The sequence below is a fragment of the Gobio gobio genome (genome assembly GCF_949357685.1).
Source record: "Gobio gobio genome assembly, chromosome: 18".
NCBI lineage: Eukaryota > Metazoa > Chordata > Actinopteri > Cypriniformes > Gobionidae > Gobio > Gobio gobio.
This window is the reverse complement of record NC_137111.1, coordinates 49,210,057-49,236,714: the sequence shown is the minus strand read 5'-3', so window position 1 is coordinate 49,236,714 and position 26,658 is coordinate 49,210,057. Positions and strand designations below refer to the sequence as shown.

Here is a 26,658-nt window from a genome sequence, read left to right as displayed (position 1 = left end):
TCTGTTATCACTAGGGTTGGGTACCGAAACGCGGTGCCAATAGGGAACCGGTTCTGACGTAAACGGTAGTAACGAGACCGAATAAGAACAAAAATTTCGGTGCCTGATTTCGGTGCCTGACTTTTTTTTTTTTTTACCGCCCCCTGGTGTTCCACTTGTGTGACGTCATGTCAGTGCCGCTACTCGGCACACTTGTTGACTGATAGCGAGAGGATTAATGAAGATGCCGAAGACAAAACGCTCCAAGGTTTGGCTGCATTTTACCTGTGTTAATGCAGACTCTGCGACATGCAACAAATGCCTTAAAGCAATAGCATGCAAGGGAGGTAACACTTCAAATTTAATGAAACACATGGCGAGACATGGAGTGTATTTAAAAGCCGAACAATGCACCGTGTTTGACAAACTAAGAGACGCAGAGTCAAGCACGTCAACAGCAGCAGCTAGTGTTGGCCTCACCGCTGGACAAATTGAAGAGAGTCCCAGCCCTGCCAGTGTGGTGGTGGACACCACAGATGATGATAACAGCAGCCGTTCCTCTTCGGGTAAGTCTAGTAATTTAATGCTAACTGCAAATCTTGCATATCAAAAAGGCTAGCATAGCAAACACCGTTGCCATCAACAGCGTTTGTGACAACGTGTGCAAAATGTTTTAACAAAGTTCAACACTTCTCTATACGAGGCTATACTGTGCATGTTAAATATTTCTGCGTGCTCATTGTAAGATATTTCTCTGCTTAAAGTAAAAGTCATAATATGCAAAGACAAAATGTTGATCTTAAGTGTTTTACATCAGTATTAAACGGCGCAAATTTGTATTTAATCAGGAGAATTGTTATGAGCTGTTGAGCAGAATAGGCTACCTGAAGAGTTAGGTGTACCGTGCATGTTATAAACAATTTTGATAGTAATATCTTTATTTCTGGCTTTTAAGTTACAACAGTGACTCCTTTCATCATGGCTAAGAAGGCTGCACTAACCAAAGAGAAGGTGCAGGAAATCCACAGGGCAGTCACCAAATTTGTGGTGATGGGGCTTCATCCATTTTCCACGGTGGAATCGCCATCGTTCAGGTAAAAATGTGGGCTATATCAAAATAGAATTCCCTTGATGCATGTGAATACCACCTCTGTACCATGAAGACATTCTATGTGCAAGACTAATAGACATCATATTTATTTTTTTTTATAAAGGGAGATGTGCACTGCCCTAAATCACAGATACCAACCACCATCCAGGGATGACATGTCCAACACGTACATACCCGCGTGGTATTCTGTTATAAAACATAATGTCATCCAGGAGCTGGCGTATGTCAGCAAAATTGCAATTACTTGCGATGGATGGACAAGCGTGGCACAGGACCACTATCTAACAGTGACTGTCCATTACATTTACAAAGGCAGCATCCAGCAGAAAGTGCTGAGCACTGAAGCAGTTTATGAGTCCCAGACAGGGCCAGTGGTGGCACAGGAAATCCACAGCATTCTTGAGGAGTTCAAGCTGACTGGAAAAGTCATAGCTGCCACAGTAGACAACGCATACAACATGGATGTTGCCCTGAGAAACTTGAAATTTTTAAAAGTTGGGTGCTTTGCCCACACACTCAACCTGGCAGCACAGAAGGTGTACGGCATCCAAGCTGTGACTCGGTGGTGTGCAAAGATTCGCGCATTGGTGGTGTGGCTGAAGCGCTCCACCATGAGCAAAACTGTTCTGAGAGAGAAGCAGCGACTCCTCAGTAAATAGCATATATATAATTCATTATAAATACATCTTAAAGTAATACTTTTAAATATAAGCAATTGTTTATTGTAATTCAAATGTCTGTGCTTTAGATTTGCCAGAGCACAATGTTATCCTGGATGTGAGGACTCGCTGGAATTCTCTATACCTCATGGTGGAGCGGTTTGTGGAGCAGTTCCCTGCAATCCAGGCAGCTTGCCTCGATCAAAGGTTAAGGAGGCCAATGGAGAGGGACAGGTGAGGTGATGGACAAGAGGGTCACTTCACTTGCAGCAATATAATTTTACCTTTTGTATTTAACGTTTTTGTTTGTTTTCCACAGACTAGAAAGGCTTTCAGAGAGTGATTTTGAGAAGGCAGAGGAATTCATGAAATGCATGAAAGTCTTATACACCTCAACCCTCTGCGTGTCAAGTGACAAGTCCCCCACATGCAGCCAAATCATTCCGATCCTCACAAAGCTGGAGGCACACTATTCAACCTCTGATGATGACAATGTCTTTGTGGCTGCTATAAAAGAGAAGGTCTGGGGAGATCTCAAAAAAAGATACCAGGTACTATCCATGTGCAGCCAATATATATGTTCACAAAAAAAGAAGAACTACACCATTTTCACTATTAGACACTAAACCATGTTTTCATTACAGGATCAAGACATTCAGAACTTCCTTCAGGAGGCCACATTGATGGACCCTCGCTTTAAAGGCAGGTTGGAAGCTGGTGTTGCAGAAGCTTGGGATAGGCTTGAGAAAGCAGTGATTGACAATGCCACGGCAGCTCAGGTATTTTACTGCATGTTTGTCAGAGACAGTGTACTGATTGCTCAACTTTTTTCATATGCACTGTGTCCATGCCCATGTTACAGTTTCTGTGATTAAGTATTGCTGTTTTATGGGCACTCTGTGTCTACAGCTTCCAATAGAGGAGGACCCTCATCAGACTGAGGCAGGTGAGGAGGAAGACCAAGCAGGCAGATGTGTAAGTTCAACCATATACTGTCTATCTAGTTTACAATGAATGAGTTGTTTTTTGTTCTATACTGAACTTGTTTGTATGTACAAGATGTCAGCCTTGGAGCAGTTGTTTGAGGATGAAGACCGAGAACTTCATACAACTCAGACCACAAGCAGTGCCCTCTCCATCACAGAGCAGGTCCAGAAAGAGATCGAGATCTACAAAGGCCTGCCAGCTATCCCATCTGGACAAGACCCTGTGGCCTGGTGGGGGGGTAAGAGGGATACCCTCCCTAATTTGTCTGTCCTATCAGAGGCGTACTTGTGTGTGCAGGCCTCATCAACCCCCTCTGAGAGGGTTTTCTCCTGTGCTGGGCATGCTATAAGTCAGGAAAGATGCCGTATATTGCCAGAGAAGGCCAATATGGTGATATTCCTGCAGAAGAATTGTTAAAAACTGATGTAAAGTGTCATCACCACCAGTCACAAAAGCTTCTTTAAATGTGCAATACTGTTGTGAATATCCTGTTTTATACTTTTATTTGTTTCTATTCTAATATTTAAGTTGTTGCACTGTTCAGTTCAGGTCATTAGGAAGAGAAAATGGAGATTAGATTACCCTGGTTTTAATCTCCAGTATTATTATTTTGTTTGATACAATATTGTTTTATTTGATATTATATAAATGTGAATTTTAATTTTATATTGGTTTATTTATTATTATTACCATGTTACTTGTTTAAAGATTTAAGTTAATATTGTGTCCAGTTTGGCCCTGCAAATAAAAGGGTATTATTTTTTGAGAAAGTGTGTGGTTTCATTTTCTTAAGTACCGGTTCAAGAACCGTTTAAGCACCGGAACCGTTTAAAAAATACCGAGTAGGTACTGGTATCGGATAAAACCCAACCGATACCCAACCCTAGTTATCACTTTGATTTAATATCATAATTTCAACATTTCATGTCATAGTATGTTATAATTTAGATCTGTATATCATAATTATGACTTTGCATGTGTTATCACTTTGATTTTATATCATAATTTCAACATTTCATGTCATAGTATGTCATAATTTAGCTTTCTATGTCATAATTATGACTTTGCATGTGTTTTCACTTTGATTTTATATCATAATTTCAAACATTTCATGTCATAATTTAGCTTTCTATGTCATAATTATGACTTTGTATGTGTTATCACTTTAATTTTATATCATAATTTCAACATTTCATGTCATAATTTAGCTTTCTATGTCATAATTATGACTTTGTATCTGTTATCACTTTGATTTAATATCATAATTTCAACATTTCATGTCATAGTATGTTATAATTTAGATCTGTATGTCATAATTATGACTTTGCATGTGTTATCACTTTGATTTTATATCATAATTTCAACATTTCATGTCATAGTATGTCATAATTTAGCTTTCTATGTCATAATTATGACTTTGCATGTGTTATCACTTTGATTTTATATCATAATTTCAACATTTCATGTCATAGTATGCATTAATTTATCTTTTTATGTCATAATTATGACTTTGCATGTGTTATCACTTTGATTTAATATCATAATTTCAACATTTCATGTCATAGTATGTCATAATTTAACTTTTTAATTTCATAATTATGACTGTATGTGTTATCACTTTGATTTTATATCATAATTTCAACATTTCATGTCATAGTATGTCATAATTTAGACTTCTATGTCATAATTATGACTTTGTATGTTATCACTTTAATTTTATATCATAATTTCAACATTTCATGTCATAGTATGTCATAATTTAGCTTTTTATTTCATAATTATGACTGCATGTGTTATCACTTTGATTTATTATCATCATTCCAACATTTCATGTCATAGTGTCATAATTTAGATTTTTATGTCATAATTATGACTTTGTATGTTATCACTTTGATTTTATATAATAATTTCAACATTTCATGTCATAGTATTTCATAATTTAGACTTTTATGTCATAATTATGACTGTTATCACTTTGATTTTATATCATAATTTCAACATTTCATGTCAAAATATGTAATAATTTAGATTTTTGAAAAGTGACATAAATTGACATAAGACAAATGTTTAATGTGATCTAACTAGTGCACTAAATAAATAAAAGTTTAAAATATGTGTTAGATGTGATAGAAATAGAAGTTTTTTTTAATTCAGAAGAAGCTAATTTAAATGCATTTCCCATTCCCATAATTTCAAGCACTTCTGTGAGCTTTAAACACACAACGGCAGAACTATCAATACAGTAATGGTCATAATAACTTGCATGTATTGTCAAATGTTTTAATCCAAAGTGACTTACACTGCATTGATTTTTCTCAGTTCATGCATTCTCTGGGAATCAAACCCACGACCTTGGAGTCGATACTGTTTGAATACAGAACTTTAAGAAGATAAAAACTCATTTTGAGAGCCAGTTTGGCTGACGTGTGGTATCAACAGAACTGGCAACCAGTTTCACTCCTGTCAACCGTTATATATTTATTCAGAGGGTGTTTGAACACGTTCAGATGATGAAAGCACGCCAAAATACTAAACTTAGAATTAAAAAAATGATTTCCTTTAAGCGCAAAGCTGATATTTAGCTATGGTTATCTGTCACAATGGTCACAAGAGTTAGTGTAAAGCCCATTTCTGCCACGTGACAAATCATGCTACTGTAAATCATAACTGTGACATACTAAAGTTATGACTTTACAAGAAACGTCACCTATGACTTAAAAAGTCACAGTTGTGACATTAAAAGGGAGAAATTATGACTTAAAAAGTCCAAATTATGACATAAAATATCAAAATTATAACATACTGTTATGACATGTTTTTAATGTTTTTAATCTCATGACTTTGTATGGTTTATCACTTTGATTTTATCTCATAATTTCAACATTTCATATCATAGTATGTCATAATTTAGCTTTTTATAATTATGACTGTATGTTATCACTTTGATTTATATCATAATTTCAACATTTCTTGTCATAGTATGTTATAATTATGACTTTGTATATGTTATCACTTTGATTTTATATCATAAAAGTCATATCTTTGATATCATGTCATGTCATAGTATGTCGTAATTTAGATTTTTATGTCATAATTATGGCTTTGTATGTTATCACTTTGATTTTATGTCTTAATTTCAACATTTCATGTCATAGTATGTCATAATTTAGACTTATATGTCATAATTATGACTTTGTATGTTATCACTTTGATTTGATATCATCATTTCAACATTTCATGTCATAGTATGTCATAATTTAGCTTTCTATGTCATAATTATGACTGCATGTGTTATCACTTTGATTTCATATCATAATTTCAACATTTTATGTCATACTGTCATAATTTAGCTTTTTATGTCATAATTATGACTTTGCATGTGTTATCACTTTGATTTTATGTCATAATTTCAAAGATTTCATGCCATAGTATATCATAATTTAGCTTTTTATGTCATAATTATGACTTTGTATGTGTTATCACTTTGATTTTATGTCATAATTTCAAAGATTTCATGTCATAGTATGTCATAATTTAGCTTTTTATGTCATAACTACGACTTTTTATGTCGTAATTGAGATTGAGGCACAAATGGGCTTCCATAGGCAACTGAAGGCTGGTTAAATCGGTTACCTGTGTGATCACAGACAGTATCTTGTGCACTAGTTGTAGGCACCCTTGCTAGTAAACACGGTTGTCAATCACTAGCACGAAATGGATGAGCGAACCTCTTGTGAGAAGAAAAGGCGGGAGGCGCGTGATTGGCGCGCAAACACTCCCAGTCAGAGCGCGCGCGTGGGAATCATTTGCTCTCGCGCGCAGCTCCACGAACGCTTGGTTCTCTTAACGCGCGTCCATAAACCGGAGTAAAGTACTGCTTATAACTTCATTTATTTGGATGTCAAGTGAAGATCAATGTCTCTGTGGACTCCGCTGGTCAGATTATCCTGATAGTTCTGAGAAATGCCCGTGTACACGCGGCGCCACAGGTAAGGGGAAGATCTGACTGGATTTCTGACGTGTCCGTTGAACTCGACGGTAACGCAGTTAAAATTAGCTTTAAAATTAGTGCGTTTTTAATCAGAATTAGTGAATTAAATGTTATTAGGTTAGCTTAAAATGATTAAATGTTTTTGTGGACTCTTGATAGAATGTCTTGTTAACTGTATGGATATGTTGGATACGACTAACGTTACAATGCATAATGCCATGGGAAATTATCCTAAATACTAGTTTCCTAATTAAAAAAAATAGGACATGAACGCCCTCTCAAGTCAAAATTTGAACGCGATGAGCTCGGAATAACGATTTCAGAAGTGGGAAGAGGGACATTTCCGATATCACTTGAGCAGAACTTTGAGTTGACTGGATTTCTGACGTTTCTGTTGAACTCGACGGTTGGTCGTGTTACGCAGTTAAATATTAGCTTTAAAATTAGTATGTTTTTAATCAGAATCAGCGAATTATGTTACTCAGTTAAATGTAAAAAATATGAAATGTATGTTTTTGTGAACTTGATATAATATCTTGTAAACTGTATGTTGGATAAGACTTAAATAATTAATGCTGCCTTCACGTGCTATCGGAATTATACTAGTTTCCTAGTTAAAACAATAAAAAATAAAATCGGACATGAAAGCCCTCTCAAGTTAAAATTTGAACGCGATGAGCTCGTAATAACGACTTAAGAAGTGGGAAGTAGGAAATGTCTGATATCACTTGAGCAGAACTTGGAGCTGACTGGATTTCCGACGTTTCTGTTGAACTCGACGGTTGGTCGTGTTGCAGTTTAAAAAGGGCGTTTTTAATCAGAATTAGCGAATTACCTAAATGTAGGTTTAAAAATGATGAAATGTATGTTTGTGAACTTGATATAGCCTAATGTCTTGTAAACTGTATATGTTGGATAATACTTAAATAATGAATGCTACATTCACATGCTATCGGAATTATCGTAACTATTGTCCTTGTTAAAAAAATAGGGCATGTCCAATTCTACGCGATGAGCTCGTAATAACGACTTCATATGTGGGAAGTAGGATATTTCCGATATCACGTGAGCAGTTCGATCGATGTAACGCGCGGTTCGTACGTCTTATAATGTAAATATGTCTCACATATGCCATACGAAAGGAATTAATTCTTAATTAATGAGTGGTTTGTTTGGCAGTCATTGGCACACTTATTGACACATTATGCAGATTTGGATAATGTGATTGGTTGTCTTTCATTTCGATCTTTTATTGCATTTTATAATTGTGCAAATATATTCGGGGATAATGCTTTTGGCACAGTAAAAATAAAAAAGACATGGAAGGAGCCTCATAATCATATGGTTTGTATGCATTAGTGTGTGTTACAGCTGTGGATAAGATGTGTTAAAGTCATACGGCTGGATATGTTGATGCCGGTCCCACAGCCGTGTGGAATGTAGGAGTGGGAATAAACGGGATTAACATAAATGAGTTGTGGGAACATCGTCTCCCCTTATCATCAAAATTCCAGAACCGGGATTTTCAGCGTCCGTCACATCCTGAGAGATTGCCTGTGTGAGGATTCAAAGGTTGATCAGGCACAAAAATGGACTGAATTCTCATATTGGAGCGGGATTTACTTCTGATAAAGTGGGAAACGGCAAAATATATAGAATCAGGGCAGTGGAATATACATTTAGGGGTGTTTGCCATGTCAACTATTGCTCGTAATACAGTGCAAATATTACACTTTCAGAGTTTATGCTCCAGTTACACTGGGTTAAAAACAACCCAAGGGCTGGGTAAATATAGGACGGAACACATGTTGGGTTAGGCACATTGGGTTGTTTATTTAACCCAGCATAGTCCATTCATGTTTACTATAATACTAGCTTATTATTTTACTTAATACATTAATGTCTACGGAGTCACTTGAATCCTCTAAATTAATAAAAAAAATACTTGAGACAACATAGAAATATTTTTTATATATTACAAAAACAACAACATTTCTAAAACGTTAAGTAAAATGAAAATGAAAGCAGAAAATCTAAAACATAAAATCTAATTAATAGTACCAAAAAAATAATAGCATATAAATGGTAGTAAAATAAATTAGCTTGGTCATGTAATTTAAGGGATTCATGATCTTCAACTGTCGTATCCAGTCCAGCAGATGAAAATAATGCGACTGTACACTGTGTAACTTTTTTAGTTTATTCTTAGCTAAAAACACTTAGTTCTTTTAAAAACATATGAGCTCATTAATGTATATTTACTTCTTTCAAGTAATAAAGTATTCTCGTTAGTTTATAATATGTCATTGTAAACACATACGGGTGAGGGTTCGAATGCGGGTCGCCATGTTGCTCCTCCATCTTGAAAGTACATTAGCCAAAGAGGGACATTCCCGTAAATTCAAGCTTCGCCTTTGGCGTTTAAACACTCGATGGCAGCGTGACGAATGTGGACGAGGTCAAACTGGAGGCCTTGTTAATCTTGGACTAAATCGGCCACCGTAGGAGTTAAAACAAAATCGGTATTGAGAGGAAGAGAAACTAATATTCACTGGATGTTTTTTCACTTAATGTTGACAAACTATATATCATTCGAAAGCTTACGAACTCAAGATTCATCCTGTGAAAAAAGTTTTGGGATTTTGCATTACCATGGAAACTGTACTCTAAATTCTTCTAGCGGCTCCTCCCCTAGTGGGCGTCGTCATGTTTCATATTACAACATTTATTTTAAAAACTTTATAATAAAAACATTTTCTAATCTTGACAAAACACATATTGTCGGAAAGGTCTGAGTCTCACGGTTCTATATCTGCCCACTGTTTTGTGATATTTGGACAAAAATATATACATTTGTTACAGGAGATTGTGTAAAAACTATGGAATTTCAATGACACCCGGTGGCTATTTGTGGTACAGCGCCTAAACAAAATCTCATGGGAACTTCAATTTTTGTGATATCAACTTCAAATTTGGAACACAAATTGGTTAGACATTTTGCTTTTATGTGATAGTAATTTTAGAGTACAAATTATTTTGTAACATATATATTTTACATAAAATATAAAATTTTTAGTACAGTACATTTGCTTTACAATAAATTTAAACTTTCATAACTTTTTCATACTTTCATTTTTTAAAGTTTTTTCACTTGAGCCATAATCTGCGCACTGTCTTCTTTAAAATGAGACTTATGTCTATAGTCCAAAGCATTCTTGAATTGCAACCATTTAAGTTTGGATAGTGCATTTTCATGTATATTTTCAAAAAGGGGGGTGACAGTTAGTAAGAACCAGAGATTTATAAAGTACTAGAGACACATACTTGAGTAAAAGTACAAGTTCCTTATCAAAAAAGTGACTTGAGTAGAAGTTGAAGTGCTCTTTAAGCACCACACTTAAGTAGAAGTACTAAAGTATTCAAAAATTTTTGTACTTAAGTATTGCAAGTAGTTTATTTTAAAATGTACTACTCAAGTACTGAAAGTAAAAGTACAAGTATTGTGTTATGTAGTTATTAAAGAAAGTAGTCAAAAGTTTGAACATCATATTGTTTTTATTATTTCAAATGATTAAGCTAAAGGACAATCACAATGTTGGTAGCTAATTTTTCTACATATTGTCATATAAATAACCTGAAAATACTGTAGTTCATTAACATTTAAATCTTACTATAACCGCTCTTACTAAAAAAAATATGGGGTAAGCACACTTATATTCTCATTTCAAGAGCTGTTCTGAATAAATTATTTGTTTGTAACACTTTACAATATGGTTTGATTTGTTAACATTACATTAGTTAATGTATTAGACTAATAACTAACATGAACTAACCATGATCAATACATTTGTTAATGTATTTATTAATCTTTGTTAATCTTAGTTAATAAAAATACAGCTGTTCATTGTTTGTATGTTACTTCACAGTGCACATTAACTATGTAAACAAATAGAGAGCAATTTGAGCGCAAGACGCTCGTGTTGTTTTAAAGACAGTGAATGTGATGCGCGGGGCTCTCGCGCGCTCTCTCTCTCGCGCTCTCTCGATCTCTCGCGCGCTCTCTCTCATGCACGGTAATGTGGGTTTGGAATGGAATGATTCGTAACATTTTTATAATTGTAATGAGTAACGATGCAGCAGATAAAAAAAATATCGGAGTAAAAGTATTAAACTCATCGAAAATATGTACTGAAGTAAAAGTGGAAGTAGGAGAAAAAAATAATACTCTAGTAAAGTACAGATACTGCCTTTTAGTACTTAAGTACAGTAGTGAAGTAGTTCTACTTCGTTACTATACATCTCTGGTAAGAACACACTCTGATCTGAGGAACCATTGATGGAGCTCAAACCCGGAGTAAGAGTTGGGTTGAGCTGCTGGTGTTGTGGATGTCCTACTGAAGGTCAAAATCACGATATCCGCGATGCCGCCCGAGAGCCATGGGATATGATCATTGATGGCTCCATCCGTCCTACAGGCTTGAGTGGCCTTCAATCACATGATCTGTGGCTCGGGGGGGCGGGTTGTCATGTTGCTGAACGTGAGTCTTGTTTCCCACCTTCTCTGTGTGGATCTCATCTTGATTTCCTTCCTCCATCTTCCTCTGCCTTGACCTTTTGGGTTATTTGCAAACTTGAGTGACAAATCTTGCAGAAAGTGTGACAGCCATTATTTTTCTCATCCTGTGTATCATTCCTCACTTGAATGGAAGATCCTTTGGGATTTTACACGTGTGGATCGAGGTGTTCCCGTCAGGTCGGAATAACCATTATAAAGATGACGGCTGAGAAACGGCCATATGAAATTTACTTTCTATTTTATCTTCTGAATTCCATTTCTAATGGCTTAATTAATTTTTAACCAAAACAAAAATGAGAAGCATTTCATGTTAGTTTGTTTTATTGAAATAAAGCTGCTCTTAATTTTCATTGAAGACCTATTATAGATTGTTAATAATTATATAATTAGTTGTTACTCAAAAAAATAACTCTTTGAATGAGCATAACAAAATCATGGAAAGTATTTCCACATGATTAACTTGCTTTATTTCAGCATTATGCAATTCTGTTATTCCAATTTAATGTACTTATGTTGGGTCAACTTAATTTATTACGTTTGATTCAGCTTATTTACTATGGTTAGGCACAGCTTGATTTAAGTGTCAGCCCAACTAATTTGCAATGTTTTGGACCAATTAATTTATTTAAGTTAGCCTAACAAAAGTTCTTAATGCTGAAAGAAAGCCATTTAATCACATGGAAATCCTTTCCATGATTTAATTACATTAATTTAAAGAATAGCTTTTTGAGTGCATTTACAAGATTTTATTGGCTAGCCAGAAGATGGTTTTGTTACATCCATGGCATGCCCAGATTAGATTTTTATTAATAAAACAAATGTAATGTTTATTAGTAGGTCCTCACCCCAAACACACGCTCTACACTTCACCACAATGGTAACCTCCAAAAACACTTTTAAATACTAACATAACCAAACATTAAACATTAAAAAGTCTCTCAATTTTCTCATCTTGTTAAAAATGCATCAAATTGCACTTTATTTAAACATTTACTCTCTGAATTCAGCCCCTTTGCAAAGCATGATGGGAAGTGAAAGTCTTATTTCTTTGGGTTACTTGATTGAAAAATGTTATTTCAAAATGAAAACATCAAGTTATGTCAAAGAGTAACGCTTTTAAGTCAGTTTAACATGAATCAATTACATTTGAACCAGAAACCTAATATAATGGTGTTAAATCAAGATGAATTGCTTAAATAAAGTGAACAGCATCATAAAATAATTTTTTTGAGTGTAGTGTTGCACAATATGCCGGTACTGGAATAGTATCGTGATACCCTGCTGTTAAATTATTAACAGTAATATTAATATTATTAATACCAATACATAATCAGAGCCGTATTTATTAATTTGTCTTAATAAATGAAGCAGTACAATTTTTGCAGTAAAATATCCAAACGCCACTAGGCCAGTGTTATATATTTTGTTCTAGGGATGCTCAAAACGGTTCATTTTTCCGACCGACAACCGCCGCTCAATATCCGATTATTAACCGATAAGATTATAATATTGAATTGGCATTAAATAAATATACAATTGAAGAGTGTCTGTGACCACGGCTTTATTTTACTGCGCAAACCGCAGCATACAGAACAGATCAACAACAACATCAGATTCACATCATCAAATGTTTACGCACTTGTAATGTTTCTGACAACAGAGGAAAACTGAATCAAATATTTAAAAAAAGCATACAATAAATAGGCCTACACTAAATATTTTTCACTTAAATAATTAACAAATTAAGGTGACAAAACGAAAACACTGAATCCGTTTGAAGCTTTGAAGAACTGGAATAGTTTTTTTTCCCGTCAAACTAAGTTTTAATAAAAAAATATAAATATAAATCATATATCATAAAAAAATAGCAGGCCTACCTCAATCCACACCTTGACTGGTTTTACATTTGTTTTAAAGTAGCATGTGTAAGTGGTGCAGGGGCGCGGGAAGAAGGATTGCAAATGCAATGCAAATTTGTTCATTTTATTCATTTTTAAAATGTAATTTATTTGTAATAAACATTTTAAGTGGCCCATTAAAAAGTATTATTTATTTGTTGAATTATGTTTTTAAAACGATTCTGTTCATTTCTGAAGCTCAGCACCGCACGCTCAACCCAAAACTCAATTTGTGACATGCTGGATCAAATATAGGTCTATCTGAAATAAATAGTTAAAATAAAATAGTGAAAAAAATAAATAGACTAAAGTTTTTTTTCTTTTCTCGTTGTTCACGTTGCGCTGCCGCCTCCACGTCATTGTCTGTTATAGGCTATACTATTTGCTTATTATTTATTAAATCCGGGCAATTTGGTTGATTAAACATAGATTAAAATTAAGATACAAAACGAAATTCACTTTAAAGAAAAGTTTTGTTTTGTTGAAAGCCTATTGAAGTGTTATTGAACTTATTGAAGACCCTCGTCTTCTGACATTATGCATCTTATGTGTCCTGTTCACTTTTCAGCGTAAATTAAATAAAAAAATTACATTATAATATTTAAACTGAAACTAATTAAGTGTTTTAATGGCTACAAGCATAGTAGGCTACAGTGCAGAGAAATGTCATGTGGGAGAGGGATTTGAGCGCACGTCATTTTACCAGTTCATGAGTGAAGCTCCGCTTTGCTTTGTTGCTTTGTTTGTTTTTTGCGTTAATTTTTATTTCCTGTCGCTGTGCAAGCTCGTTTATTGTATATGACTGTGTAAACCTTTTATTTAAAGGTTTAATGTAGGACACAGTCCATTGCATTACGATTGTAAGAAGAATCAACATTGGGAAAATTGTGATATACAGTCAAATGTTGCTGTTAAACTGTTAAAACGAGTGTTCTCACCGATATATTTGTTGTTCTTTCGTGTTTAATAGACTCGATATTGTTTCTTATAAAAATGTGGTGACCAAAAAAAACCTTTTAAACCGTGTTTCCATTTATTTGTAAATCGTGAGATATATATTCGTATAAGATATTATAGTCTAGACTCTGCGGGTAGTGAAAGGGAGAGCTCAGAGTTGTTTTGCAGATATTACTGTGATTTTTGTCTCCACACTAGAGTTAATACAGGTTTACAAAGCCCAACACAATTATGCTGTGTGGGAGATGACAACCTTAACCATTTTAAAAATCTAACCCAATATAACAACAAACTGCCAAAACGAGAGAGAAACGCGGAAGAACATTTAAAAGGTCTAATGATATTTTAAATACATTTAAAAGCACTACAGTCTCTGAACAAACGGCACGTCAGTTTAACACCGAAAGAATAACACAGTAACTTTTTTGCCCGTTCTTCTTTGAATTGTCAGTCTATTTATTAACTTACATCGTCTTCTGTGTATCAGAATAACCCATCTTGTTGGCTGTGCCCTTGTAATCAAGGGCTGAATCCAAAATGGCCCCCTATATCCTCATATAGGGCATTATTTGAGGGGACGGCCATTTTTAGTGGTGTCCGAAAGCATAGTGGACGATATTGTGCACTCACTCAATCCCACAATGCACCGCAATAACGAGTGTACAGATGTACACACAACAGCTGCCCGACTTCACATCCCCTCCTTCAAGTGAACTGTATTAGTGGACTAACGTATGGAATAGTGAATGAGGGTTTAGGGGGTGATTTTGGATTTACCATAGTCTGTAATGCGATCTCAGCTCTCACTACAGTGAAACGGGACGCCTCTCAAATACAGTGACGCGCCAAACGTTGTTTAAGCGACATACCGGTATTGCGGTATCATCAAAATTCATATCATAAAAATATATATATTCGGTACCCCTTTAATACAGTAACAGGGCTCTCCAGTTTTGAACTGAGTTCAGAGTGAGATTTTGGCGGGGTTTGTGTGGGGACGAGGTTCTGATCTGAAAAATGACACTAATTTGTATAAAGAAATAAATAATAAAATTTGTATTTATTTAATTCAACATTTATGTGTGTGTGTGTGTGCATAGTATTAATTCTTGCATTTCTCTATTTCAAAGATGTCAGGGAAGAGGCAAATTAATAATTTGGAATATACATTTTTTCCCAAATTTAATGTGTTGTAAATATAATTTATTCTGAAGCCATAGTCTCACCAGTGTTCAATCAGCTTTTGAGATATTTAAATCTGCATATCTTTTGATATTTTTACCTTTTATGAAGGGCGTTTTCCCCTTAATAATCTTATTAAATATAGGCTATGCTTCAGCTTTCATTTTATATTCTTAAATTTGATCTATAAATTAAATTAGAATAAGACACTGTAGGGCTCTTGCCAATCAAATAAAATCATTTACACTGAAAAATGTTATGAGATTGTTTTAAATATTTTTGAATATACAATTAAGAAATGTTGGAAAGAAAACATTAAACTAAACCACCATTAGGTGGCAGAATGTAAACGTTGTTGTTGCGGGAATATCTAAATCTTACCCGGATACAGCAATGCTGTTTTCTGATTGGCTGTTCGGTAGCTGTATTTTTTATTTGATTGGCTGGTGCGTGGCATGGCCTTCTGAACTCTGTCGGCATTATCCTGGACATTTCTCTGCGTGAGAAATACAATGCGTGAGACTCAGGGCCGGCTCTGTAAATCTGGGGGCCCTAAGCAGGATAATTTTGGGGCCCTGCCTTGCAGTGAATAATGGAGTATTGCACTGCAAACCAGCAACTGTATTCAATCTAACACTTACACATTTCATCTGTATATCTTTTAACATGATTGCCTACAATTATTTTACTGCTTATTAAAGTACACTCACTGAAACAGTAAAAGTAAAGATTATAGATTTGCAAATTTAAGGTCAATTTGTTGTAAACAAATAAATATTAATAATTTAGCATTAACAATATATAGCTAACTTACAACATTAGCCATAGTGGTATGCGGCTCGCTATGCTCTACTGAAGCAGCAGTAGAGTCAACTCCTCCAGCTGTTGAGATTATAATATAATTAATAATAAATACAGTATGCAGAGTAGATAAAACACATTAATTTTAAATTAATATTAAAGTACAATTAGACAACATAGTGAATTATGATTATAAAACTACATTTTTTATTGGCAAGAGGAAAATTAGCTATGTTGAAGTTGCGCACAAAACTATTCAAAAGAAAGGCAGTGGGAAATATTTCCTTGTGTCATCTCTGGTGTCAGCCTCATGAAATGTTTCTCCACGACCACCAAAATATTTAAGAATGGCTCCTCCTGAGAAAGTGACATTTAGTTTTTTACAATTATGTTAAGGGTAAATTAAAAGAAATCCAATGTTAAATTATATTATTTAATTATTGGTTGATTAACTCTTACATACTGTTCATATTTTAAACCTTCACAGCATGGACTGCATTCACTGTAAAAAAAAAATCAGGTGCCCAATTGAAAATTTTCTAGTGAGCGATCACATCTACAATTTTCAGTTGGCCAAATTTAATTTCTTGAATTTTAATTGAATAATTCAATTTGGCCAACTGAAAAATTTAGATGTGATCGCTCACTAGAAAATGTTCAATTGGGGACCTGCTTTTTTTTAGTGTTCTTTACTAAAATTTACCACAAATCCATTTTGCTTTTAGGTGTCTTGTATCGATCATCATTCAATAATGTTTCAGAGAGGACACTGTGTTTTCTTTAGGTTTAAATGGTCTGGGCGATTTAGCTTAACAATATATAAAATATTTCATAATAGTATATAGATTAATATTTATTAATAATCTTTAATTGCCTATTCAATTAAGACCATAAGAAAAAGCTTGTATTTAACCGCTTTATTTTAAACTTCATTTTGATTTTGACTGTCAAATGATTGCTCTTTCTCTTCCTATTACTTTCTTTCTCTCAAATGTTCTTAAACTATTTTTTTATTGTAATAAGCGTCTATTGAGACAAAGATTTTTTGTTTTTTTCTTTCCCAGAACTAGTGTAGGTCATGTAACGTTAACTGTTAATAAGAAAATAGATTCATAGGAGGTGGGTCTGTCTCTCCGCGGTCTGTAGCCCAGAGCTGGGGCCGACGGCTGGACCATAGCGCAAGCAATGTTGATTCAGCATAATCGACGGACAGCTAACGTTATGCTGCGTTCACACCAAACGCAAATAGAGTGTCTGGCGCGAGTGATTTGATTTCAATGTTAAGTCAATGGAAAGGCGCGTTGACGCGCGTCTGGAGGTCCCGCGGCGCGGAAGGCGCTTTTCGCGCGGTGCGAATGACGTGAATTGAGCGTCTTGCGTGATAAACTGCGGCGACGCTGGCGAGTGCAATCTGTAGTTAGGGGGCCCCCTTAGTTCGCTTATAGGGAGAGCCGGCTCTGGTGAGACTTGAGAGCCCTGCATTAATTGGAAATGCTGTATCCTCTTGATATCGCTTTTGATCTCATCTCTGGCTACTGTCATTACACAATGTCTGTCGCAACCCTAATCCCTATTAGAGTGATTTATATTCTGTGAACTATTCCACTAATTTCCAGTCCAGGTAAGCGTGACCCCTGAAGTCCTGCTGCTGTTCCAGATGAGCACACACTATAGATGGAGCGGCAGGTGGCTCGTTCGCTCTGACTGATTAAATCTCATGTGCACAGGTGCATTATGGGATTTGGAGTCAGTGTTGTCATATTTGATCCTGGCTCATCTCTATCCTCTTGCATCTAGAGAATATGTGCGTCCTTACAGACGAGAGTTTGTTTATTCACATATTGGAATATACACTATATTGCCAAAAGTATTTTATCCCTGAGTTCAGGTGTTCAATCCCTTCATGGCCACAGGTGTATAAATCAGACGCTTCTACACACATTAGTGAGAGAATGGGCCGCTCTCAGGAGTGTGTGTGTGTGTGTGTGTGTTCGCTTCTACACACATTAGTGAGAGAATGGGCCGCTCTCAGGAGTGTGTGTGTGTGTGTGTGTGTGTGTGTTCGCTTCTACACACATTAGTGAGAGAATGGGCCGCTCTCAGGAGTGTGTGTGTGTGTGTGTGTGTGTTCGCTTCTACACACATTAGTAAGAGAATGGGCCGCTCTCAGGAGTGTGTGTGTGTGTGTGTTCGCTTCTACACACATTAGTGAGAGAATGGGCCGCTCTCAGGAGTGTGTGTGTGTGTGTGTGTGTGGTGTGTGTGTGTTCGCTTCTACACACATTAGTGAGAGAATGGGCCGCTCTCAGGAGTGTGTGTGTGTGTGTTCGCTTCTACACACATTAGTGAGAGAATGGGCCGCTCTCAGGAGTGTGTGTGTGTGTGTGTGTTCGCTTCTACACACATTAGTGAGAGAATGGGCCGCTCTCAGGAGTGTGTGTGTGTGTGTGTGTGTGTGTTCGCTTCTACACACATTAGTGAGAGAATGGGCCGCTCTCAGGAGTGTGTGTGTGTGTGTGTGTGTTCGCTTCTACACACATTAGTAAGAGAATGGGCCGCTCTCAGGAGTGTGTGTGTGTGTGTGTTCGCTTCTACACACATTAGTGAGAGAATGGGCCGCTCTCAGGAGTGTGTGTGTGTTCGCTTCTACACACATCAGTGAGAGAATGGGCCGCTCTCAGGAGTGTGTGTGTGTGTGTGTGTGGTGTGTGTGTGTTCGCTTCTACACACATTAGTGAGAGAATGGGCCGCTCTCAGGAGTGTGTGTGTGTGTGTGTGTTCGCTTCTACACACATTAGTGAGAGAATGGGCCGCTCTCAGGAGTGTGTGTGTGTGTTCGCTTCTACACACATTAGTGAGAGAATGGGCCGCTCTCAGGAGTGTGTGTGTGTGTGTGTGTGTGTGTTCGCTTCTACACACATTAGTGAGAGAATGGGCCGCTCTCAGGAGTGTGTGTGTGTGTTCGCTTCTACACACATTAGTGAGAGAATGGGCCGCTCTCAGGAGTGTGTGTGTGTGTGTGTGTTCGCTTCTACACACATTAGTGAGAGAATGGGCCGCTCTCAGGAGTGTGTGTGTGTTCGCTTCTACACACATTAGTGAGAGAATGGGCCGCTCTCAGGAGTGTGTGTGTGTGTGTGTGTGTGTGTTCGCTTCTACACACATTAGTGAGAGAATGGGCCGCTCTCAGGAGTGTGTGTGTGTGTGTGTGTGTTCGCTTCTACACACATTAGTAAGAGAATGGGCCGCTCTCAGGAGTGTGTGTGTGTGTGTGTTCGCTTCTACACACATTAGTGAGAGAATGGGCCGCTCTCAGGAGTGTGTGTGTGTTCGCTTCTACACACATCAGTGAGAGAATGGGCCGCTCTCAGGAGTGTGTGTGTGTGTGTGTGTGGTGTGTGTGTGTTCGCTTCTACACACATTAGTGAGAGAATGGGCCGCTCTCAGGAGTGTGTGTGTGTGTGTGTGTTCGCTTCTACACACATTAGTGAGAGAATGGGCCGCTCTCAGGAGTGTGTGTGTGTGTTCGCTTCTACACACATTAGTGAGAGAATGGGCCGCTCTCAGGAGTGTGTGTGTGTGTGTGTGTGTTCGCTTCTACACACATTAGTGAGAGAATGGGCCGCTCTCAGGAGTGTGTGTGTGTGTTCGCTTCTACACACATTAGTGAGAGAATGGGCCGCTCTCAGGAGCTCAGAGAACCCGTGATCGGTGGACACCTGTGCAATATGGGGTGTTGTTGTTTTTCCAGTGAAAGGAACTCTTAATGCTTCACCAAGACATTTTGGACAATTTCATGCTCCCAACTTTGCGGGACCAGTTTGGGGACGGCCCCTTCCTGTCCCAGCATGACTGACCAGTGACCAAAGCGTCTCCAGTAAGACATGATGAGGAGTTTGGTGTGGAGGAACTGGAGTCCTGACCTCAACCCGATAGAACAGCTTTGGGATGAATTAGAGCGGAGACTGAGAGCCAGGCCTTCTCGTCCAACATCACAGATGAAGAATCCCCATAAACACACTCCTAAACCTGGAGGAAAGAAGAGCTGGAGCTGTTAGAGCTGCGACTCCATATTAAACTACGGATTAAAGGGTTAGTTCAGCCAAAACTGTAAATTGTGTCATTAATGACTGAGCCTCATGTGGTTGGACACCCGTCAGACCTCCGTTCATCTTCAGACACAAATGAAGATATTTTAGTGTAAATCTGATGCTCTGAAAGGCCTCCATTGGCTCAACTTTACACTCTCAAGACCCTTAAAAGACACTAAAGACTAAAGTTACAAAGTCCATCTCACTACAGCGGCTCTACAATAACTTTATGAAGACGAGAATAGTTTTTGTGCGCAAAAAAACCCTAAATAACGACTTATATAGTGATGACGATTTCAAAACACGGCCTCATGAAGCTTCGAAGCGTTATGAATCAGTGAGTCGAATCAGCGGTTTGGAGCATTATGAATCAGTGAGTCGATTCAGCAGTTTGGAGCATTATGAATCAGTGAGTCGATTCAGCAGTTTGGAGCGTTATGAATCAGTGAGTCGATTCAGCAGTTTGGAGCGTTATGAATCAGTGAGTCGATTCAGCAGTTTGGAGCGTTATGAATCAGTGAGTCGATTCAGCGGTTTGGAGCGTTATGAATCAGTGAGTCGATTCAGCGGTTTGGAGCGTTATGAATCAGTGAGTCGATTCAGCGGTTTGAAGCGTTATGAATCAGTGAGTCGATTCAGCGGTTTGGAGCGTTATGAATCAGTGAGTCGATTCAGCTGTTTGGAGCGTTATGAATCAGTGAATCGATTCAGCAGTTTGGAGCGTTATGAATCAGTGAGTCGATTCAGCAGTTTGGAGCGTTATGAATCAGTGAGTCGATTCAGCAGTTTGGAGCGTTATGAATCAGTGAGTCGATTCAGCAGTTTGGAGCGTTATGAATCAGTGAGTCGATTCAGCAGTTTGGAGCGTTATGAATCAGTGAGTCGATTCAGCAGTTTGGAGCGTTATGAATCAGTGAGTCGATTCAGCAGTTTGGAGCGTTATGAATCAGTGAGTCGATTCAGCAGTTTGGAGCGTTATGAATCAGTGAGTCGATTCAGCAGTTTGGAGCGTTATGAATCAGTGAGTCGATTCAGCAGTTTGGAGCGTTATGAATCAGTGAGTCGATTCAGCAGTTTGGAGCGTTATGAATCAGTGAGTCGATTCAGCAGTTTGGAGCGTTATGAATCAGTGAGTCGATTCAGCAGTTTGGAGCGTTATGAATCAGTGAGTCGATTCAGCAGTTTGGAGCGTTATGAATCAGTGAGTCGATTCAGCAGTTTGGAGCGTTATGAATCAGTGAGTCGATTCAGCAGTTTGGAGCGTTATGAATCAGTGAGTCGATTCAGCAGTTTGGAGCGTTATGAATCAGTGAGTCGATTCAGCAGTTTGGAGCGTTATGAATCAGTGAGTCGATTCAGCAGTTTGGAGCGTTATGAATCAGTGAGTCGATTCAGCAGTTTGGAGCGTTATGAATCAGTGAGTCGATTCAGCAGTTTGGAGCGTTATGAATCAGTGAGTCGATTCAGCAGTTTGGAGCGTTATGAATCAGTGAGTCGATTCAGCAGTTTGGAGCGTTATGAATCAGTGAGTCGATTCAGCAGTTTGGAGCGTTATGAATCAGTGAGTCGATTCAGCAGTTTGGAGCGTTATGAATCAGTGAGTCGATTCAGCAGTTTGGAGCGTTATGAATCAGTGAGTCGATTCAGCAGTTTGGAGCGTTATGAATCAGTGAGTCGATTCAGCAGTTTGGAGCGTTATGAATCAGTGAGTCGATTCAGCAGTTTGGAGCGTTATGAATCAGTGAGTCGATTCAGCAGTTTGGAGCGTTATGAATCAGTGAGTCGATTCAGCAGTTTGGAGCGTTATGAATCAGTGAGTCGATTCAGCAGTTTGGAGCGTTATGAATCAGTGAGTCGATTCAGCAGTTTGGAGCGTTATGAATCAGTGAGTCGATTCAGCAGTTTGGAGCGTTATGAATCAGTGAGTCGATTCAGCAGTTTGGAGCGTTATGAATCAGTGAGTCGATTCAGCAGTTTGGAGCGTTATGAATCAGTGAGTCGATTCAGCAGTTTGGAGCGTTATGAATCAGTGAGTCGAATCATGATTCGGATCGCGTGTCAAACCGCCAAACCGCTGAATCGACTCACTGATTCATAACGCTTCGAAGCTTCATGATGCCGTGTTTTGAAATCGTCATCACTATTTAAGTCGTTATTTAGGGTTTTTTTGCGCACAGAAACTATTCTCGTCTTCATAAAGTTATTGTAGAGCCGCTGTAGAGAGATGGACTTTGTAACTTTAGTCTTTAGTGTCTTTTAAGGGTCTTGAGAGTGTAAAGTTGAGCCAATGGAGGCCTTTCAGAGCATCAGATTTACACTAAAATATCTTCATTTGTGTCTGAAGATGAACGGAGGTCTGACGGGTGTCCAACCACATGAGGCTCAGTCATTAATGACACAATTTACAGTTTTGGGTGAACTAACCCTTTAAGATCATGTGAAGGGAGGCGTCACAACACTTTGGGCTTTATAGTGTATCACGGCGTGCATGTTGCATTCGGTCTGGTCACTTGCGTTATTATTTTTATGACTGAGCATCTGCCGTATAAACTAGGCAGGTGGGGGTCAAAGGTCATGAAGAAATTTGCTTGGTTTTCTTGCCTGACTGCGTGAGTCATATCCCGTGAGAGAAAGACGGAAAAACAACAGCGTGATGAAAAGACCAAGCCGCGTCACATGACGCCAAAGCCCACACTTTTCCCTTCCTTTTGCCCTTTTCATCTCAACTTAAACTCAAAAGTCACACCAATCCAATTTCCTCCGGCATTGGCCACAATCTGCGGCAAACTCCGGTTGAGCCGGAGGATCGGCTGGACAAACACACATCATTCCCGGATCTGATGATTGTGGGATTGTGAGCAAGGACGCAGATATGGCAGGATTTCTTCTGCTATCTAAACAGAGCTTTTGGCTAGATGACAACAGAGACATACGGCCACTTTCACCGTGTGTGTGTGTGTGTGTGTGTGTGTGTGTGTGTGTGTGTGTGTGTGTGTGTGTGTGTGTGTGTGTGTGTGTGTGTGTGTGTGTGTGTGTGTGTGTGTGTGTGTGTGTGTGTGTGTGTGTGTGTGCTAGTGTAGGGCCCTATGATTTCCACGAGGCGGAAAACGTGGACAGATTCGTTGAATCCTTGGAATTTGCTGTATGACGCAGAAGTCAAATCACGATATAGAGTCTGAATATTAAACCGCAAACACTATTTAAATCTGAGTGTCTCTGTGCGTTTCATCACTGTATGTGGACATCAGACCTGCAAACTCACAAGTGGTGGAAATGGTGACATGTTTTCGAATTAAGTACTTGTAGTTTTTGTGGTTTTAAAGGGTAACTAAACCCCTGCTCAGAGCTTAACTCCACCCACTGGCAATTTTCAAAAAATGCTGGAAAAGTGGGCGGAGACAGAGGGGATGAACCGAGGGCGGGGCTTAGCGGAGGGCGTGCACCTGAGAGCCGCAGTGACGGGTTGATTGACAGCTGTCAGACTCGCGAGTCGCAAAGATGGAGAATGACTGACTGGAGTGACGCCAGTAGCTTTGCAACAGAGCGGTCATTTCTCCATCACCTTCACCTGAAGTGTCTGTAGACACAAACCCAGAGCCTTATCAATGCGAGCCGCTGCTCAAACTGCGCTAACTCCCGATGCAGACGATGCTAGTGAAGCAGCCGCGCAAGAGAACTGACCTAAGCTATCTGCGTCCGCGGCAACCACTTGCGCGTCAGGGTTTGAAAGTGCGTCTCATGTATGAAAATTATCTGTACACATGACGGGCGGCAATAATATCGCAAGAAAAGCCTGACGTGTATTGCATTATTTAACCGTATTTTCTTCAATACAATGTTAAAGCAAGTGTCAAGTCAGTTTCATTCATAATGTTTCTACCTCAGGTTATATGACAGTTCATACTGGAGTGAAGCCGTTCTCATCGTGTGATTGGGGGAAACATGAGGGCGTGGTGAGCTCGCGCCAGGGGGCGTGGCTAGTGAGACGTTGGCAGTGCCATCCTACGCCACGATGACCCACAACGTCCAATAGGAAAACTCAACTGCAGTAGCCACCGTTCACCTTAAGAGGGCAGCACTTCGGCGGTTTTACACCATATTTTATAGAATTAAAACACTTTATACTCAAATGTCAAAACATTTACTCGAATCAATGAACAGCATTAATAAAGCCCCAGTATTACAGATCATTAACTAAAAAAAGTTGGTTTAGGGTTTAGTTACCCTTTAACATGTAAACAAAGCATTCTGGTGCACTCTGACAAAGAAAGTAAAGGGAAAAGAACATTTGCAAAATTAACCCTCCAGGGTTTTTCCTGGGTCAAAAATTGTCTTCAGTGGTGGCTGACAGACATGGTCATCCACACACACACACACACACACACACACACAGAGTAAAAAAGTACCCTACCCACGTGATCTGCAAGCGCAATACTGACAATACATTTTAAATAAATTCTGTTTGTAACTTTTGCTTATCTTATTTTTATCCCACATGAAAAAATACTGCAGTATATTATAGTAAAATTACTCTAGTAAATACTATAGTGTTTTTGAACCGTACTATATAGAAAATATACTACAGTAAATTAACAAAGTGTAGTAAATACTATAATATACTATAGTATTTTTTCATGTGGGATACCTTGATGTTTGTTTTTGTTCCTCATTTTTACACTATTTACTGATAATTGTTTTGGGATATAATCATATCAATATTAAAAAGTAGTAATAAAAAATGAACAAATAGCCTAATTTTCTGCCGTATACAATTTCATAAAATGATCAGCTAGCTAACAACAACTTTGTTCTGGGTTCACCTCACTCCAGTCTAAACTAAATTATTTTAGGCTATTTATTTTACTACACATTATGAACATAAATAAGCTGAAAGACTAATTACAACTAACTCTTACACCCACTCTTGCTAAAGTGTGTAAGCGCACTTGTTCTCTTCAGAGATGTTCTGAGTAAATGATTAAACTGATTCGTTAGTTCAGTGTTGGACAGATCAGTTGTTCTAACCAGTCGTTAAAATGATTCGGTTCAAAGGAGTCATTAGGTCGTGAATCGGACATTAGCAGATGCGAATCCCGTGTGTTAGAACATCGCGAAAGATTTGTCAACACACAGAAAACACTTCATAACCGGATAGGATTTGTTTCCCGTTTATTGAAAGAATGCTTTATGTCAGCTGGTCAGAGAAGAGTCAACGTTTTTTGAGCGCATTTCACACCCAGCGGTAATTCTAGGAAAACATCGTCTGATAGCGCCACGTGCAACTTGGATTCGGTCTTCCGACCTTTTGATTTTGATTAACGTAATATGTGAAATATTAGAAAGCTAAGAATGCTTATTTTGAAGACCGAGAGAGCGGGAGAGGAGCTCTCTGATCGTTCTCTCTGTCACTCAGTTTCAAGCACAGCATCTATTCTACATCACTCATAAATCACAATAACTCATCAAATAAAGCTTTGGCGGGACAAAAATTTTTCAATGTAGAAAAAACCCTGCCCTCTAGACTCTTCCGTCATTTCTGTAAATAAAAAATGTAAAAAATCGTAGCTTCTTCAGAATAGTACTAAACTTGTTTACTTTATTGGTACTTGGTATATGAACACACAAAAAAATTGGGGACAGGATTTGAAAAGTCTAAGTGGTCGTGAAAAAAAAGTCACATTCAGGGTCTTCGGGTCAAAAATGACCCCCATAGGAAATTAATCAGCCGGGATGCAGAAAAAAAGCACTCAACAGTAAAGGGTGCATCAAGAGTGCAAAACACACACACACACACACACACACGCACGCACACACTAATGAATATGCCTGTCACAAGTGCTGTGCGATATTGAAGAAAAATGCGAAATGCGATATATCCTTGTTAAATAATGCGATATGCGATATTGACCTAATACATACAATTTTCACAATGTTGAAGTAGCATATTAAAATCATTCAGATATTGTGTGCCCTTTGCGATATGTATATTTGCGATATTTCAATAATTTCGATATATTGCGCATCCCTACCTGTCACGATAACGCATTTTGCTGGACGATAAATTGGCCAAGAAATTATTGCGCTAAACGATAATATTGTCGTTCTGAGACCATTTTCATCTAAAATAATGATAATGGCATAATCATGCAGGTACACCTTTTCAAAGACCAATAAACTTTTATTTCTAAAGACTATTTAACACTGAAAACGGAAAGCATTTTAAATATACTAAATAAATGAACAAAACAACCAAATAAAAAAAAGCAATGGAATCTCAGTCTGTTAATAAAAAAAAGAATAAACAGCTGGAAAACTGCAGCGGATGATTGTGTTTTAGGTAGTGCTGGGAATCGATTAATCAGTCTTTCTGTAATTAATCACGATTAATACATTTTTAATGTTTTGATATTGTAATAATTTCAGTTA

The 26,658-nt window shown here is 37.8% G+C and overlaps 2 protein-coding genes across 2 annotated transcripts in view; both read left to right on the top strand.

Moving 5' to 3' along the window:
* The first annotated feature begins 203 nt into the window (after window positions 1–203).
* Window positions 204–4,855, top strand: LOC307141639 (E3 SUMO-protein ligase ZBED1-like). The gene is made up of 8 exons (XM_079841998.1): window positions 204–545; window positions 935–1,073; window positions 1,194–1,741; window positions 1,839–1,983; window positions 2,069–2,300; window positions 2,394–2,528; window positions 2,659–2,724; window positions 2,809–4,855. The coding sequence occupies exons 1-8, from the start codon at window positions 218–220 to the stop codon at window positions 3,151–3,153; spliced, it is 1,938 nt and encodes a 645-aa protein (XP_079698124.1). The 5' UTR covers window positions 204–217; the 3' UTR covers window positions 3,154–4,855.
* A 1,668-nt stretch (window positions 4,856–6,523) lies between these two features.
* Window positions 6,524–26,658, top strand: part of LOC307142423 (gamma-aminobutyric acid receptor subunit pi) — a gene marked incomplete at its 3' end in the record, with an annotated part of 122,453 nt that continues 102,318 nt past the window's right edge. Inside the window, exon 1 of the mRNA XM_079843278.1 lies at window positions 6,524–6,725. The remainder of the gene's footprint in view (window positions 6,726–26,658) is intronic.